General features: G+C 50.8%; 1 protein-coding gene across 3 annotated transcripts; it reads right to left on the bottom strand.

Annotated features, from left to right (window-relative positions):
- Positions 1–233: 233 nt before the first annotated feature.
- On the bottom strand, positions 234–16,828 carry LOC109920770 (membrane progestin receptor delta-like). Of its 3 annotated transcripts, XM_048620419.1 has the most exons (8): positions 16,670–16,828; positions 14,184–14,391; positions 13,377–13,504; positions 7,968–8,173; positions 5,306–5,432; positions 3,613–3,709; positions 2,814–2,958; positions 234–2,118 (listed from the first exon to the last, which is right to left on the bottom strand). In XM_048620419.1, the coding sequence occupies exons 2-8, from the start codon at positions 14,232–14,234 to the stop codon at positions 1,847–1,849; spliced, it is 1,026 nt and encodes a 341-aa protein (XP_048476376.1). In that variant the 5' UTR covers positions 14,235–14,391; positions 16,670–16,828; the 3' UTR covers positions 234–1,846. The 3 variants fall into 3 exon arrangements, with proteins under 3 accessions (XP_048476376.1, XP_048476378.1, XP_048476377.1); XM_048620421.1 differs by lacking the exons at positions 13,377–13,504; positions 14,184–14,391 and having other exon boundaries at positions 7,916–8,173; XM_048620420.1 differs by lacking the exons at positions 14,184–14,391; positions 16,670–16,828 and having other exon boundaries at positions 7,916–8,173; positions 13,377–13,489.
- Between the last annotated feature and the right edge of the window lie 330 nt (positions 16,829–17,158).

The raw sequence follows: 17,158 nt of genomic DNA, 5'->3' as shown, positions 1-17,158 counted from the left end.
GCCGATCCTTTACGTGCACTGGTGTGTAAGCCTACAGTATCCAAGGAGACATGGAGAGGCCAATTTTTTTTTATACAGAGGGCAGTTCACATGTGGAATGAACTTCCTGAGGAAGTGGCAGATGTGGGTACAGTTACAACATTTAAAAGACACTTAGATGAGTACGTGAATAGGAAAGGTTTAGAGGGATATGGGCCAGGAGCAGGCAGGTGGGACTAGTTCAGTTTGGGATTATGTTCAGCATGGACTGGTTGGACCGAAGGGTCTGTTTCCGTGCTGTATGACACCGAATGGAGAATGATGCTGAACATCGTGTAATCATCAGCAAATTTTGAGGAAGGAGGATCATCTATGAAAGATCTGGAGGGAAAGAAAACCTGCCCACCTGTGATTGGACACTCAGAGAATCCTGGAGGTTAATAATTAAATCTGGATTGCATCTGATCTGGGGCTAGGGAAAGGTTCGATGATTGCAATAGGGGAGAGAGCAGTGATACTGACACCAGACTCCTAACACAGCATCCAGATGCATTCTAGGCTAGGAGCAAATGTCACTCTGGATCTTCCCCACTTTCGAAAGTTCCTGTTCAGCCTCCTTCCTTTCCAGCAACGCAGTCGCAGATCACAATGACTCGCTGCATCAAAACTACAACTTCTCCTGCTCTCACCGACACCTGGATTCAATCTGTCCTTTAACCAGCCTCTTTGACGGGGGCTATCGATAGCGGTAGCCTCGCTCTGCTCTTGTGGATAAGTACGAGAAGACAGCCAAAGGCTAAGCGGCTGTGTGCTGAATAGAAAACTTGCCTCTTCACAATGTCATCCCAATGCTCCAGTCATTCTATAATGCCTTGTTCGGTCAGCCCTCAATGCGTAGATTGACACAATGCAGGGCTAAGGGCCAAATACAACAGAGGAACTTTTGGTCAGGCAATCCATACAAACATTGCTTTCGAAAGCGAGCAAGTTTAAATGCTCAGGTAAAACCTTTAGACACGCAATTTAAACACATTAGTGCCAAAGACTTACAGAAGCAGCACTGGAGATAGTTTTGTGTGTTATTAAGTGGGAACACCCCAGATAGAAAAGGTATATGGGTGCCTCTGTTCACACACAGCAAAGGGGAATCACCTTGCGACATTACATGCCAAACATACCATCCCTGTGTGGCACACCTTGCTGAGGGAGATTGGCGGAGCCTGGTAACATTAAACAGGGCAGACAATGGCCTCAAAGTGTTAGTGAGAAACTGGGCTTTAAAACCAGCTAAAGGTTGGGGGAGGGAACAATAAATGGCGAGTGCGTGGCAAATGTGGAGGCCATTCAGCCTTTTACACCCATGCCGGCCCTTCCATCACACCATGCAGCCCACAGTCCTTCATCCAGGGCTCAAGATGGGCATGAAAGCATTCCATTCTTGCCAACGTAGCTGTGTGACTGAGGGTGCGGGAGGGTAGTTGGGTGGGGGGAGGGAGGGCAGCGCCAGTGGAGGGCAAAGCTCAGCGGAAGGAGGGACAGGGTTGGACGAGCTCGAGCAGAGGGTGATCAGAACCAACCAATGGCGGTAGAGGGTCATGGTGCCAGGAATGTCGGAGGGGACTGAGTTGGCGGGAGCAGGGGGAAGGTGGTACGTGATGGGGCGGGGGCAAGGGCAAGGTGGGTCAGAAGGGGTCGCAAATGGGAGTCACGTCTTCCCCCACCGTCCCCCGTTTCTTGCGCCTGCCCCCCACCCCTCCAAAAGAGGAGATGGGCGAGATTGGCATCTTGTTAGGGCTCAACCACATCACCCATCTGACGACGGGGTGGCAGGGGTGGGAGGTGGGTGTAAAACGGGATCGTGGGTGGGTCACTCCCGCTTCTGCTTGAATCGATTGGGAACGTGACTCTGCAGAAACGGGGAGGAACGTGGAGCCCAGAGTAACAGCAGGACGAAGATCCCGATGACCAGGCAGTTGAGGACCATGGAGACCAGCACCACCCCCAGGGTGCCCCCCAGGGATGGCAGGGGCGTGTGAGCGAGCAGCCAGGCATGACGGCACGACATATCCAGAACGATAGCCTCCAGCTGGAAGTGGGTACCCACGATGGCGCAGATGTGGAATAGCTGGTGGCTGTGACCTGGGGAGGAAGAGAGACAGACAAAGACAGCGATGAGGCAGGTGTGCGAAAGAGAGAGAGAGAAAGAAAGAGAGAGAGAGAGAGAAAGAGAGAGAGAGAGAGAGAAAGAAACAAAGAAAGAAAGAGAGAGAGAGAGAAAGAGAGAGAGAGAAAGAGAGAGGGGGAGACAGAAAGAGAGAGAGAGAAAGAAAGAGAAAGAAAGAGAAAGAAAGAGAGAGAGAGGGAAAGAGAGAGAGAAAGAGAAAGAGAGAGAGAGAAAGAGAAAGAAAGAGAAAGAGTGAGAGAGAGGGAAAGAAGAGAGAAGAGAGAGAGAAAGAAGAGAGAGATAGAGAGGAGAGAGAAGAGAGGAGAGAGAAGAGAGGAGAGAGAAGAGAGAAGGGGGGAGAGAAAGAAGACATTAGTTGCAGACCCGGCTTGGACAGAGTCTTGGCAGAGTGGCCAGTTCCGCACATGGGCGCCATTCTTCCTGTCAACCCAGCCCTACACACGTGTCCCACCCCACTCACTTCCCTGCGGCCCCCCCAACACACACGCACCCCCCCCATGCACACAGACACTTTCCCGACACATGCCACCACACACACACACACCTACATAAACCCCTCTGCACACACAAGCATACATTCCCTGACAAATGCTCACATACACACTCACACCCCCACACTGACACGCCCCCACACTATCCCGAGACTCACCGATGTAATCGAAGCAGCCGGGAGCCAGGCGTTCCGGGAGGTGGGAAGCAAACAGGAAGCATGTGAGGAAGGCAAAGACCAGGTGATGGTAATGTGTGGGTACAGCATCATTATGACTACAACCCTCACCCCAACAAAGTAGGATCTGTGGGGGAGAGGGAGAGACAGGGAGGGAAAGAAGCAGGAAAAATTAGCAACTCTCCCTCATTCTCTCTCACTTCCTTGTGAAGGCAAACATTCTGTTTCAAATACACCCCTACCCCCCTCTCTCCCACTCTCCCTCCCCTCTCCCACCTCCATTCCGTCCCCTCTCACACTCCTCCTCTCTCCCTCTCTAACCCCTCTCCCTCATGCTCCTCCCTCCTCCACACCCTGCTCCTCCTCTACCTCTCTCCCCTACCCTCCCTCCCCCAGCACCCTCTCTGTCCCCATCCCTATCCGCCCCACCACACCCTGCCCTTCTATCCCTCCCTGCCACCCTCTTCCTCCGCCACCCCGGGTCGCTCCTTCCTGCACGCAAAATCTCACCCTCTGGATTTATCCCAACTCCCCCACCCACCGTGTAACCACATAGAAAATCCTATGTAAACACGTCACACTGCAGTTACACCCTCCCAGCCAGCGGTGGCGCAGTTGTGACTCCCAAGCCACTTCTGCCTGCCTTTCATTTAACGGGTGTTGACATCGACTGACAGACATGCTTAAACGCATGTGCACAAAGACGGGGTCTGTACACTTTCGGACAGGCATACCTTATTCCTTAGGTACTAACCAGTTAGTTAGTTAGTTGTTTGCTTACCCTGTAGAATAGTGGGATATTGTCAAACAGAAACGGGTAGCTAAATGCTGTTATCCGCAGTGTTTTGCTCAGTTTAGGCTGTTCGATCTCGAGGAACCTGGAAGCATACAAAAACACGCAACCGGAAAGACGTTAATTGAAAGGCAGCACATGGATTAATCCTCCTGCCAAGTGATGGCAGCTCTCTCAGCCCAGAGTCAGAAGGCTGTAGATTTACAAATAGCTCTCTCTCCAGACTGTAATCGTACTCAAAGCGGTACTGCACAGCTCACTCAGAGTGGCCGGAGTGCCGTGTGGCCCCTGGATTTACTTCCTCCGAGCCCTGGGCCCTTGAGGCCTGTTCCAGGCATTGGTCCCAGAGCCCGGTCTGAGAGGCACACCTGGGGCCTGGTCCAGGTGCATCTCCTGGGTCCTAGAGCCTAGTAGGGGACCGTTTTTCAGGACCTGGGGCCCGGAGCCCAATGTATCACCCAGGTTTGGTCTGGATCTGTTACTCAGGCCCTGAAGTCTGGTTTGGGCATGTGTCACTCAGGGCCTGGTCCCTCATCCCAGAGCGACTCCTGGGTCCTAAGGCCTGGTGGGAGATTGTCTTTCAAACCATGGGGCCTGGTCCTGGAGCCCTCCTGGGGCCTGAAATCCAGTGTATCATCCAGGCCCTGGTCCGGGAGTGTCACTCAGGCCCCGAGGCCTGGTGCATCTCCTGGATCGTGAAGCCCGATAGGGGAGTGTCTTTCAGGTCATGGGACCTGGTCTGGACACTTCTCCCAGGTCCTGGGGCCTGGTCATTGTCATAGAGTCAGACAGCATGGAAATAGAGTCTTCAGTCCAACAAGTCCACACCAACCACAATCCCAAACTAAACTAGTCCCACCTGCCTGCGCTTGGCCCATATTCCTCCAAACCTTTCCCATTCACATACTTATTCCAAGTGGCTTTTAAATGCTTTTAGTACCTACATCCACCACTTTCTCTGGAAGTTCATTCCATACACGAACAACTCTCTGTATAGAAACAAATTTGCCCCTCATGTCCTTTTTAAAATCTTTCTCCTCTCACCTTAAAAATATGTCCCCTAGTTTTGAACTCTCCCACCTTAGGAAAAAGACTCCTGCCATTCAACTTATCTGTACCCCTCATGATTTTATAACCTTCAATAAGGTCACCCCTTAACCTCCTACACTCCAGTGAAAAAAGTTTCAGCCTGTCCAGCCTCTCCTTATAACGGCCACATCCTGGTAAACCTTTTCTGAACCTTCTCCAGTTTAATAACATTCTTCCTATAACAGAGCAACCAGAACAGCGCACAGTGCTCCAGAAGGGGCTTCAATATCCTATACAAGGCCAGGTCTGCCATCCAGGGCCTGGTCTGGGAGTGTCACTCAGGCCCTGAGGCCTGTTCCTAGTGCATCTCCCAAGTCCTGAAGACTGGCAGGAAGTGTCTTTCAGGTCATGGGACCTGGTCCAATCGAGTCTCCCAGGACCTGGGGCCGCGTCTGGGTGTGTTTCTCCCGGGGTCTGGTATTGGATGTGTCATCCATGGCCTTTTTTAAGGTTTTGTCACTGAGGTACTGGGGCCTAGTCCCAGAACATTTACCGAGGCCTGGTTTGAGATTGTCTCTCCTGGCCTGGGGCCTGATCTGGACACGTCTCCTAGGGCCCGGTCGGAGCCTCATCACACCCGTGTCGTACCTACCTGGAGTAACAGGAGAGTGTGGTGCAGACCAAGGAGTTGAAGACAGCCACATGGGTGAAGTAGCAGTGGAGGGTGCTGTTAATCCACTGGTCAGGCATGACATAGGCCCTGTATGAGACGGCGCACCCTGCAACAGAGAAACCGGGATCAGTGTTGGGATGAGGCACAATTCCCCAGGATCCAGACTAAACCACCCCACCGCCCCCCACTTCCCGTAAAGGTTTTAAACCGCGGCCCGGCACAGGCCGGAAGTGAAGCCTGGGCCTTTCCTCGCTCTGGGCCTCCGACTAGGCCCCACAACTTTAGGCGCCTCAGCCTAGCTTCCCACAGGGCACGGGGATAAATTCCGCTGTCAGTGACTTGGGTGTCCCATCCTCTGCAAGTCGCCAGTGAAATAAGCAATGGTTCCTCTGTTTAAACAGGCTAAACGCTCACTTCCTGCTTCCAGAGGCTTGCTGGCAGGGTTACATTGTGGATAAAGACAAAGGGAGCAGTTTGCCCACTGGAAAATTAATTCAGCACTCAATAACAAAATGGTGAATCAGTTCTTTATCCCCGCATACAATGCCTCTGTCTCTCTCTCTCTCTCTCTCTCTCCCCCCCTCTCAGTCAGGCTTATTTGACTTAAAGCCACACAGGGCCAGCTGGCATACCCTGCCCAGCACCAAAAGCGACCTGACAGTTCCCAACAGAATTAGATCTCAGGCTGGTACCACTCATTTGCAAACCTGGAGAGAGCTGGGGAGGTGTGGGAAAGGAGAGAGAGAGAGAGAGAGAGCGAGCGTGTAGGCCACAATCCAGGCTCTAGGCATCTTGGGGAGGAGCTCTCTGCTCTCCTCTCACTGAGTCCTCTTGGATTTTCATCGCTCCACCATTGTCAGCTGTGCTGCCTCAAGCACTGAGCTCTCCATGCCTCTGCCTCCTTATCTCCACCCCTCCTTCATCTCCTCTGTCTCTCACACTCTCTCTCTCTCTCCCTCTACACCCGGCTGTCTCTCCCCAACTCCCAATTGCACATTCTATGTCTTCCTGTCCCCTCTCCCCTCCCTGACCTTCTATCCCTCCATCTCGCTCTTCCCCATTTCCCTCTCCTTCCATCTCACCCTCCCCCTCTGTCCACATCTCCCTCCGTCTCTCTCTTCTATCTTTCTCTGCTTCCCCCTCTCCCTCTCAGAGTCATACAGCACAAAAACAGACCCCCTTCAGTCCAACCAGTCCATGCTGACCATAATCTAAAACTAGTCTAGTCCCGCCTGCCACCTCCTGGCCCAGATCCCTCCAAACCTTTCCTAATCACAAACTCATCCGAATGTCATCTCAACTTTGTACCCACATCCACCACTTCCTCTGGAAGTTCATTCCACACATGACCTGCTCTCTGCATAAAAAAAATTGCCCCTCGTGTCTTTTTCAAAATCTTTCTCCTCTCACCTAAAAATATGCCCCTAGTCTTGAAATCCCCCGCTCTAGGGAAAAGACACCAGCCATTCACCTTATCTATACTCCTCATGATTTTATAAACCTCTATAAGGTCACCGCTCAACCTCCTACACTCCAGTGAAAGAAGTCCCAGTCTATCCAGCCTCTCCTTATAACTCAACCCCTCCAATCCTGGCAACATCCTGGTAAATCTCTCCTGAACCCTCCCCAGCTTAATAATATCCTTCCCCATCTGTCCCCATCTGTCTCTCCCTTCCATCTTTTTCTCCTACTGTCCCCCAGAGGGTAAACAAGAGGGAAGCCAGATTCAGAGGGAGGTAGTGGGGGAGGGAGGGAAAGACGAGGGAGGAGAGTAGAGGGTGAAGAGGGAAGGGAGATACAGAGGGAGACAGTGCGGTGGTGGGGGTAAAGGGAGCCGGGGGCGGGTGGAAGACGGGGGAGGGGAGTGGAGGGTGAAGAGGGGAGGGCAATACAGGACACAGGGAAACGAGCAGGAGTTTCTCTCTCATTGTCATGTTGAGGTTGGAGAGGACCTTGGTGAGGCCTCTCCTGGAGCACTGTTTGCAGTTCTAGTCGCCCCGTTACAGGAAGGACATTATCAAACTGGAGACGGTTCAGAAGAGATTTCGCAGGATGTTGCCAGGAATGGAGAGTTTGAGTTATAAAGAGAGGCTGGATAGGCTGGGGCTTTTCTCACTGCAGCGTAGGAAGTTGAGAGGCGATGTTATACAGGTTTATATGGAAAAGGTGAATGGCAGGTGTCTTTTCCCTAGCGTTGGGGGATTTCAAGACTAGGTGGCATACTTTTACGGTGAGAGGAGAGAGATTTGAAAAGGACATCGGGGCAACTTTTTGAAAACAAAAACACAAAGTGTGTGGAATGAACTTCCAGAGGAAGCGGTGGATGTGGGTACAGTTACAACGTTTAAAAGACATTTGGATAAGTACGTGAATAGGAAAGGTTTGGAGGGATATGGGTCAGGAGCAGGCAGGTGGGACTAGTTTAGTTTGAGATTATGGTTGACACATCTCCGTGTGGTCTATCTCCATCCCCTCTCCGTGTGCGCACAACACACACCCCCACCCCCCGACCATCACAGCACCCCCGACACGCCAGAAGCGCCAAACTGAGCAACAAATGGCGCCCCCACGATGACTCCTGGCACGCACCGAGACCGGGATACGCTGGGTCGACAGCAGGAGCGAGGGAGTGCGACCGTACCCAGGCTGTAGAGGCTGAGGGCACCATAGTCGAGGAAGTAGCAGACGTGTCGGACGTGAGCGGACATGGTGCTGAAGGTGTGGGCGCAGCTGGAAATGAAGGGGTACAGGCAGATGACCAACATGTAGACCAACAGCGGCCAGGCGTAAGCCTCATTATAGAAGTCCATAGAGTGCGACAGGGCCAGGAACCTCCATAGAAAGTACCTGCAGCAAAGCAGGAAGACAACCATGAGGGCCAGCTACACAGCAATCATTTCCACCGTCAGTAATCTCCCAAAGGCACTATCCACAGTCAACAGCACCAATACCTCAGCTTAGGGACAGAAAGGAAGCAGCAACAGCATAAAACCTCAAGTCGAGGGAACGTTGCTGGGCCAGTAATCCAGAAACCCACCACCAATAATCCCCACCCAACAAGCTCTGGGTTCAAATCCCACCGCGCACCCCTTTATGTGACAATAAAAGGATACTCCATTCTAGCGCAACCGAAACGGACTAAATTGACCAAATCCAGGGATTGGAGATGGGGAGTCACCGATTCTCGTGACAACGCGCATGGGTTGAGAGATTAGGGAAACACACCCATCCGTACCCAGTCCGAACCCTCACGTGACTCCAGGCCCAACCCAGAGCGATGGGGCTGACTCCTAAGAGAAAGCCCCAGTTCATCACGTTTAGTGTTGTAGGGTCCTGCAGCACGGAAAGAGGCCATTCGGCCCATTACATCCACTCCAGTGATCAAAGCAGCTCTCCATGCTATCCCATCCCCCCCGCAGCGCCCCCACCCCGCCAGCACTCAGCTCGTAGCCTAGTATGCTGTGATTTATTTTTGGTTCAAGCGCTCAGCTCAATATTTTTTTTTCCCCAATGTAGTTCAGATTCCCACCAACCTCTTGATGATAATGGCCTAGTGGTATTATCGCTGGACTGTTAATCCAGAAACCCAGATAACATTCTGGGTTCGAATCCCGCCACGGCAGATGGTGGAATTTGAATTCAATAAAATATCTGGAATTAAGAGTCTAATGACGACCATGAATCCATTGTCAATTGTCAGGAAAAACCCATCTAGTTCACTAATATCCTACCGGGAAGGAAACTGCCATCCTTACCTGGTCTGGCCTACATGTGACTCCAGACCCACAGCAATCTGGTTGACCCTGAATTGCCCTCTGGGTAATTAGAGATGGGCAATAAATGCTGCCTAGCCAGCAATGTCCTCATCCTGTTAACGAATAAAGGACGTCCCCTCTATGCCTCCTGCTCCTCCAGTGTCCCCCCCCCCAGTTACTGACCAAGGAAGGGATTTTCCCTATCTCTGCCCCACAGAGGGGCTGTACACCTCTGTCAGGTCCTCTCACACCCAGAACTGTTCCAAGGAAGGGTCACTGGACTTGAAACGTTAACTCTGATATTTTTCTTCACAGATGCTGCCCTGGGGAAATCTCCTCTGCACCCTCCCTGCAGAGCGATCACGGTCTTCCTACAGTGTGGAGGCCAGAACTGCACACAACACTCCAACAGTAGCCTAAACTAATGTTACATACCGCAACCTCCCTTCTCTTGTTCTTCACAGTTCCTTGAAAGTGGCATCACAGGTGAGGAAAGCATTTTGCACACTTTATTGGTCAATGCTTTGAGACCTGCTGGGCTTTTCCATCAACACTGTTTCTGTCTTTCAGCGTACGAGTTGGGATGTCACGTTGCAGTTGTACAGGACATTGCCAAAGCCACATTTGGAATACCGTGTACAGTTCTGCTGTAAGAAGCGTGTTATTAAACTGGAAAGGGTACAACGAAGGATTTACGAGGACGTTACCGAAACTGAAGGGTTTGAGTTATAAGGCGAGGCTGGAACTTATTTTTTCCTGAAGTGTAGGAGGGTGAACCTTATAGAGGTTTATAACATTATGAGGGGCATGGATAGGGTGAATAGCAGAGGTCTTTGAGCCTTTTAGAACTACATCTCACTCCTTCTTGAAAACATTCAATGTTCCGGCCTCGACCGCTTTCCATGGCAGAGAATTCCACAGGCGACCCCTGCTCTCTGAGACATTTCTCCTCATCTCAGTCCAACCCCGTCTCCTTTAAACTGTGATCCCTGGATCTGGACTCTTTCCTCCCATTCCCACCCCAGTCATCAGGAATATCCTTCCTGCCTTTACCCCTGTCTAGTCCCACTAGAATTTTATAGGCTTCTATGAGATCTCCAACCTCATTCTCCTAAATGGGGCAGCACAGTGGCTCAGTGGTTAGCACTGCTGCCTCATGGCGCCAGGGCCCCGGGTTCGATTCCACCCTCGGGTGACCATCTGTGTGGAGTTTGCACATTCCCCCCCTGTCTGCATGGGTTTCCTCTGGGTGCTCCAGTTTCCTCCCACAGTCCAAAGATGCGCAGGCAAGGTGGATTGGCCGTGCTAAATCACCCACGGGGACGGGGACGGGGACGGGGACGGGGACGGGGACGGGTGGGATGCTCCAAAGGTTGGTGTGGACTTGTTGGGCCGAAGGGCCTGTTTCCTCACTGTAGGGATTCTATGATAAACTCCAGTGAATACAGTCACAAGTCACAGAATACAATTCTGGTCACCCTACTGAAGGAAAGATGTTATTAAACTGGAAAGGGTACAACAAAGAATTTACAAGGATGTTACCGAGACTGGAGGGTTTGACCTGTAAGGAGAGGGTAGGAATCTTTTCCCTGGTGTATCGGAGACTGAGAGGTGACTTCATAGAAGGTTATAAAATCCTGAAGGGCATAGAAAAGGTGAATAGCCAAGGTCCTTTTCCAAATGTAGGAGATAGAGGGCATAGGTTTAAGGTGAGAGGGGAAAGATTTGAAAGGGAGGCTTATAGGCTGGGTCTGGTTGGGATCTCTTCAGCCGGGTGGCATGGACTCGATGGGCCGAATGCCCTGCTTCCACACAGTAGGGATTCTATGATTCACCAGAGGGGGCAGTGGCCTGATGGTATTTTGTGGCTGTACAAGATATTGGTGAGACCACTTTTTGGAATATTGAGTACAATTCTGGTCATTCTCCCGATAGGAAGGACGTAGTTAAACCAGGGAGGGTGCAGAAAAGCATTTACAAGGATATTACCAAGACTGGAAGGCTTGAGTTATAAGGAGAGGCTGGGGCATTTTTCCCTGGAGCATCGGAGGCTGAAGGGTGACCTTACAGAGGTTTATAAAATCATGAGGGGCATGGATAAGATGAATAGCTAAGGTCTTTTCCCTGGGGTGGGGAGTCCAAAACTAGAGGGCGTAGGTTTAAGGTAAGAGGGGAAAGATATAAAAGGGACCTGAGGAGCAACTTTTTCACACAGAGGGTGATGCGTGTATGAAACAAGCTGCCAGAGGAAGTGGTGGAGATTGGTACAATTACAACATTTAAAAAGGCATCTGGACAGATACATGGATAGGAAAGGTTTAGAGGGATATGGGCCAAATGCAAGCTCAGTTTAGGAGATCTGGTATACGGGAACGAGTCAGGCCAAAGGGTCTGTTTCTGTGATTAAAGGAGGTGGGTATACTATCTCTCTCATAAAGCACCATATTTCTCTGTTTAGCTACCTTCAAGAGTCTGTGGATGTGCACACTCATACTTCAATTCAAGGGTCAATTCATATGACAGAAACTGCTATGGTGTGGGAACAGGCCCTTCGGCCCAACAAGTCCACACCGACCCTCAGAGCATCCCACCCGGACACATACCCCAATAACCCACCTAATCTACACATCCCTGAACACTACGAGACAATTTAGCATGGCCAATCCACCCTAACCTACACACCTCTGGACTGTGGGAGGAAACCAGAGCACCCAGAGGAAACCCACGCAGACACAGGGAGAATGTGCAAACTCCACACAGACAGTCGCCCTCAGAGGGTGAATTCGAACCCCAGTCCTTGGCTCTGTGAGGCAGCAGTGCTAACCGCTGAGCCACCGTGCTGCCCCAATTGCGGACGTTCCAACGAATAATGCCCTCCCCAACGATGCTCACTTCCCACAAATGATTTTCTTCTCTTACAAGTTGCTCTCAGTGTCCCCAGAGCCCATTAGAATCAGGAGCAGGTTACCAGAACCGCACCACCCCCAACCTCCACTGCCTCTTTGCTGGAGTCCACACCAGTGTTAAAGGTGATGCCCCCTGTGGTCGATCAGCCCCCTGTTTCAGTTGGGGTGGGGCATGAGCCACAAAGCAAATAGGACGTTAATAACATCAAAAACAACATCCTAAACCAAACAGGAGGGGCACACTTCCAGAGGGGATAAATTTGCAATGTAGGGTCATAAAGACAAACAGCATGGAAATAGAAACCTCGGTCCAACCAGTCCATGCCGACCATAATCCCAAACTAAACTAGTCCCACCTGTCTGCTCTTGGCCCATATCCCGCCAAACACTTATTTTTCACATACTTATCCAAATGTCTTTTGAACATTGTACACATACCCACATCCACCACTTCCTCTGGAAGTTCATTCCACACACGAACCACTGTGTGTAAAAAAATTTGCCACTCCTACCTTTTTTAAATCTTTCTCCTCTCACCTTAAAAATATGCCCCTAGTCTTGAAATACCCCACTCTATGGAAAAAGATACCTGCCATTCACCTTATCTATACCCCTCATTATTTTATAAACCTCTAAACCTCTCAACCTCCTACACTCCAGGGAAAAATGTCCCAGCCTATCCAGCCGCTCCTTATGACTCAAACCCTCCATTCCCGGCAATGTCCTGGTAAATCTTTTCCGAACCTTCTCCAGCTTAATAATATCCTTCCCATAACTGGGAGACCAGAACTGGACACAGTGCTCCAGAAGAGACCTCAACAACGCCCTGTACAACCTCAACATAATAACTCCTATACTCAAAGGTCTGAGCAATGAAGGCAAGCATGCCAAACACCTTCTTAACCATCCTGTCTACCTGTGATGCAAAATTCAAAGAATTATGTACCTGAATCCCTAGGTCTCTCTGTTCTACAACACTACCCAAGGCCCTACTTTTAATTGTATAAGTCTTGTCTTTATTTGTTTTTCCAAGACACATTTGTCCAAATTAAACTTGGACAAAAAGACACAGAGCGGGGGGCAGAGAGAGAGAGACAGAGAGGACCAGAGGAAGCGGGGTGGCGGGGACAGAGAGAGAGAGAGACAGAGGGACACAAAGAGAGAGGGGGGCGCAGAGACAGAGAGACAGACAGAGAGACAGAGACAGGGCAGGGGAAATGGAGGAGGCTGGTGTACAGCTGAAATACCAGTCTAGAGCAGAGGGGTTGCAAATGGTCTATTTCTTGCTGTTGATACCGTTATAAGGAATTGACGACTATAAGAATGGTGTCCTAACACCCTCTGGACCCCAACTCCCTTGCCACCCAGCCCAGGCAGATCGCAGCTTACCATGTCGGGAGAAAATGCGTCCAAATGTTCACGGTCTCGTTTGTCATCTGAAAGCTGCTGAGGAGACAGTCCAGGGCTGAGCTCCTTGGGTGGCGGTAGCCGGAGATAATCCCATCTTCCCGGAATACCTGCACAGGCCAGGAACGGAGCGACGGTGAACGTGCATTTTGATAGCACCTTCCAACCCACCTCAAAGCTTCCCGAAGCCCTTGGCAACCAACAGCCTGGTCAACGTCCCACTGCGAGAATCGCGGCAGCCGCCAGGTGCCCAGCAAGATCCCATGGATTGCAGCAGACCGACCCAGAGCGCCACACGCTGGTCGAGGGATAAAAATTGGCACCATGTTGCAGTGAACTCCTTCCTCCTCCAACGAAGCTCCCTGACACATGCCCAAAACCTTCTCTTATGCCAACAGTAGTCGTAGGATCTTGTCCATCTACCTAGAGTGAGCAGCCTGCTCTACACCTATCCCCGCCCTCAGTGGCCACAGTCTGGAACTACACTGTGCCACTTCACCAGCAAAGCCTAATGGGAAATGTTGTCATAGCCACTTAACACAATGTCACAAACAGTGCCCTTAAGGGTATATGTGCACAGATAAACAAGCTGCCCAACGCTGGGGCTTTCTTTAATCCACACAGTGGCCACACCACTTTGACTGAACTCTTGAAGAGTCATACAGAACTGGAAACGTTAACTCTTTCTCTCTCTCTCTCACACTCACTCTCTGCAGATACCGCCAGCGCTGCTGAGAGTTTTCTACTTGAATCCCTTAGCTCTGAAGATTTCGGAGAGATCGGACTTACCCTGGGGACTTGGTGATTGTTTAAAAGCTGCGGCAATTTCACCGACAACATCCTCTTCCTGTACGAGATGCCGCACTTCCCAGGGACTGGGGCTGTGGGGGTCAGTGGAGATCAGCCCGGTTCCCTTGCAATTTTCTCCTTCTCAGCTCCATCGCCCAGTCAGTTACCACCGGCCGGGGGCACCCTCCAGAGTTCCTTTGGCCAACAACTATATAGACCACACACAAATTCCATTCAGGACATTCCAGGGACATTCCAGGAACTTGCAGCCCATGTTACCCCTTTCATTTGGCAAACTATCCCAACAAACTTCTGGCTACCAAGGTAGGGCAGCAAAGGTTTACCAGACTGATTCCTGGGATGACAGGACTGACGTACAAAAAGACACTGTGTAGGTTAGGATGATATTCACTGGAGTTTAGGGGAGAATCTCATAGAAATCTATAAAATTCTAACAGGACTGGACAGGGATAAAGGCAGGAAGGACGTTCCTGATGGGTGATGGCAGTCACAGTCTAAAGGGTGGGACTAAGATGAGGAGAAATGTCTTCACCCAGAGAGTGGGGAGCCTGTGGAATTCTCCACGACAGAAAGTGGTCGGGGCTGGAACATCAGATGTTTTCAGGAAGGAGTCGGATACAGTTCTAAAGGGGAGAAAGAAGGGAACAGGGGACTGAACTAGACGATCAGTCGTGATAGTATCAAATGGCGGAGCAGGCATGAGGGGCCAAATAGCCTACTCCTGCTCCTATTTTATGTAGTTTCTATGTAGAACTGCACACAGGGTTCCAGCAGCCCTTTCACCAGGTTCCTCCGTAAACTTAAAATTCCTTCTAGGGTAGGACTCCGAATAAAATCCGTCAGTGAGATTTCACAGCTTGTATCATCAAGACTTCTGATTTGTTTGCTCCTCAAATCCTTTATAATTGCATCAGAAAATAATTGCACCGGAGTTTAGAGAGAGATATGGGCCAAATGCTGGCAAATGGGACTTTAGGATATCTGGTCGGCACAGACAAGTTGGACCAAAGGGTCTGTTTCCATGCTGTTTAACTCTCTGACTCTGTAAGAGCCAAATTCTGTATTCCTCCCAGCACAGCAAGCTGCCTCACAGGTCGGGAATGGGATGGAATACTCTCTGCTTGCCCTGGATGTGTGCAGCTCCAACAACACTCGAGAAGCTCAACACCATCCAGGACAAAGCAGACCCCGCTTGATTGGCTCCACATCCGCTCGCTCCACCACCGACGTTCAGTCGCAGCAGTGTGTATCGTCTATAAGACGCACCGCTGCGACTCTCCTGAGCCAGCACCTTCCAAACCAGTGAGCCCCTTGCATCTAGAAGGACAAGGGCAGCAGGTACATGTGAACAGCACTCCCCTCCAAGCCACTCACAGACTTGGAAATACATTGGCCGTTCCTTCAGTGTCAAAACTCTGGAATTCCCTCCCTAACAGCACGGTCCCCTAGCCCCACATGCAGGGACTGTAGCGGTTCAAGAAGACAGCTCACCCACCTTCTCTAAGGTGGAACGGGGAACTATTGTGGGCCCAACCCAACGAACAAATGAAACTGAGCACCTTTCTGCACTTACCCTGAAAAAACGGCTGGTTTCTGACAACACAGAGACAGCCCTTCGGCCCATCTGTTGTGGTGCCAACTTCCTTGAATACAAGCCCTCGCCCCACCCCCCAAACAAAAAAAGACTTCACAATCAGCGTTGGCCCACAGTCAGAAGCCGGGTCAATGATGTTTCAAAAAGGGTTCGAGTCTGGGACCCCTAACCAAGTTGGTCCCTCTGATCTTCTGGTTTGTATAACCCATGCCCCTGTACACCCCTGACCCTTGCCACGCCCCACCACACCCACGCCCACTAGCCTCATCCAGAAACTCAGGCGGTTTACCCCTCTTGCAAGACTAAACGTTTCCAAACCAAAACATTTGGGGCGGCTCAGTGGCTAGCACCGCTGCCTCACAGTTCCAGGGACCCGGGTTCGATTCCACCCTTGGGTGACTGTCTGTGTGGAGTTTGCACATTCTCCCTCTGTCTGTGTGCGGTTTCCTCCCACAGTCTAAAGATGTGCAGGCTAGGTGGATTGGCCATGCTAAATTGCCCGTAGTGTTCAGGGATGTGTAGCTTAGGTGGGTTATAGGGGGATGGGTCTGGGTGAGATGCTCTGAGGGTCAGTGTGGACTTGTTGGGCCAAAGAGCCTGTTTCCACACTGTAGGGATTCTATGATTCAAAACATTGAACTAATTTGTTTTAAAATTGCTGAAAGCCTGATTTGTCGGGACACTCGCCAACATTGCCTTACAACCATTAAACAAGCTAAGCAGTAAACTGTCTTCAACAAACGGGAAAAAAAGGAAACACCGAGGTGTGTAAGAGAAAAGGCAGGGTTGCAGAATTGTTCAGCTCAAAACTCAGGAAACTTATCCTGACAACTTTCTGTTTTCAAAAGGAGTTGGGAAGCAGAGTACTCACCGATTTTTTTTTGGGTGTGAGAGTCTGGTTTAGTTCAGACTGCTTAGTCCCTGGTTGTTCCAACTGTTCATGATGTTTGTTGACAGTGTGTGAGAGAGAGAGAGAGACAGAGAGACAGACAGACAGAGATGAGCAGACAGCCCACTGTCTTCCCCTCTGCTTCCTTTCCTGTGATTGTGAAACTGGAGTCAATCCCCGCCCATTGGGAGCTGGGCTGGTTGGCTGTGATGGAAAAGACAGGGGGCCCCTTGTGTTCTCCAGGATCAGCCAATTGCCTGGAAACCACCGTTTAAACGCGCAATGTCTCTGCCCTACATCATTGCCCCCAACTTCATAGAAAGTCTGTGCACGCTGTGACAAAAACCCTTAAAGGGACACTGCCCAGACACTTTCCTGCCCCTTAAAGCAACAGGACCATTCACTTTGGAACACTATAGCCCACCTTAAAGAGACACTGCTTTCGCACTTTCCTGCCCCTTAAAGAGACAG

This window comes from Rhincodon typus, chromosome 46 (genome assembly GCF_021869965.1).
Source record: "Rhincodon typus isolate 14 chromosome 46, sRhiTyp1.1, whole genome shotgun sequence".
Lineage (NCBI taxonomy): Eukaryota > Metazoa > Chordata > Chondrichthyes > Orectolobiformes > Rhincodontidae > Rhincodon > Rhincodon typus.
The sequence above is the reverse complement of the archived record's forward strand: the minus strand, read 5'-3'. Positions and strand labels throughout refer to the sequence as shown.

Bases quoted from the DNA above. Each gene is read 5' to 3' on its own strand.
- LOC109920770 (XM_048620419.1), bottom strand. From the start codon at position 14,234: ATGTTGTCGGTGAAATTGCCGCAGCTTTTAAACAATCACCAAGTCCCC. The intron at 8,174-13,376 runs GTAAGCTGCGAT...GCTTTGCTGCAG, and splicing joins ACGCATTTTCTCCCGACATG to GTACTTTCTATGGAGGTTCC. The intron at 2,959-3,612 runs GTAAGCAAACAA...TCTCCCCCACAG, and splicing joins ATATCCCACTATTCTACAGG to ATCCTACTTTGTTGGGGTGA.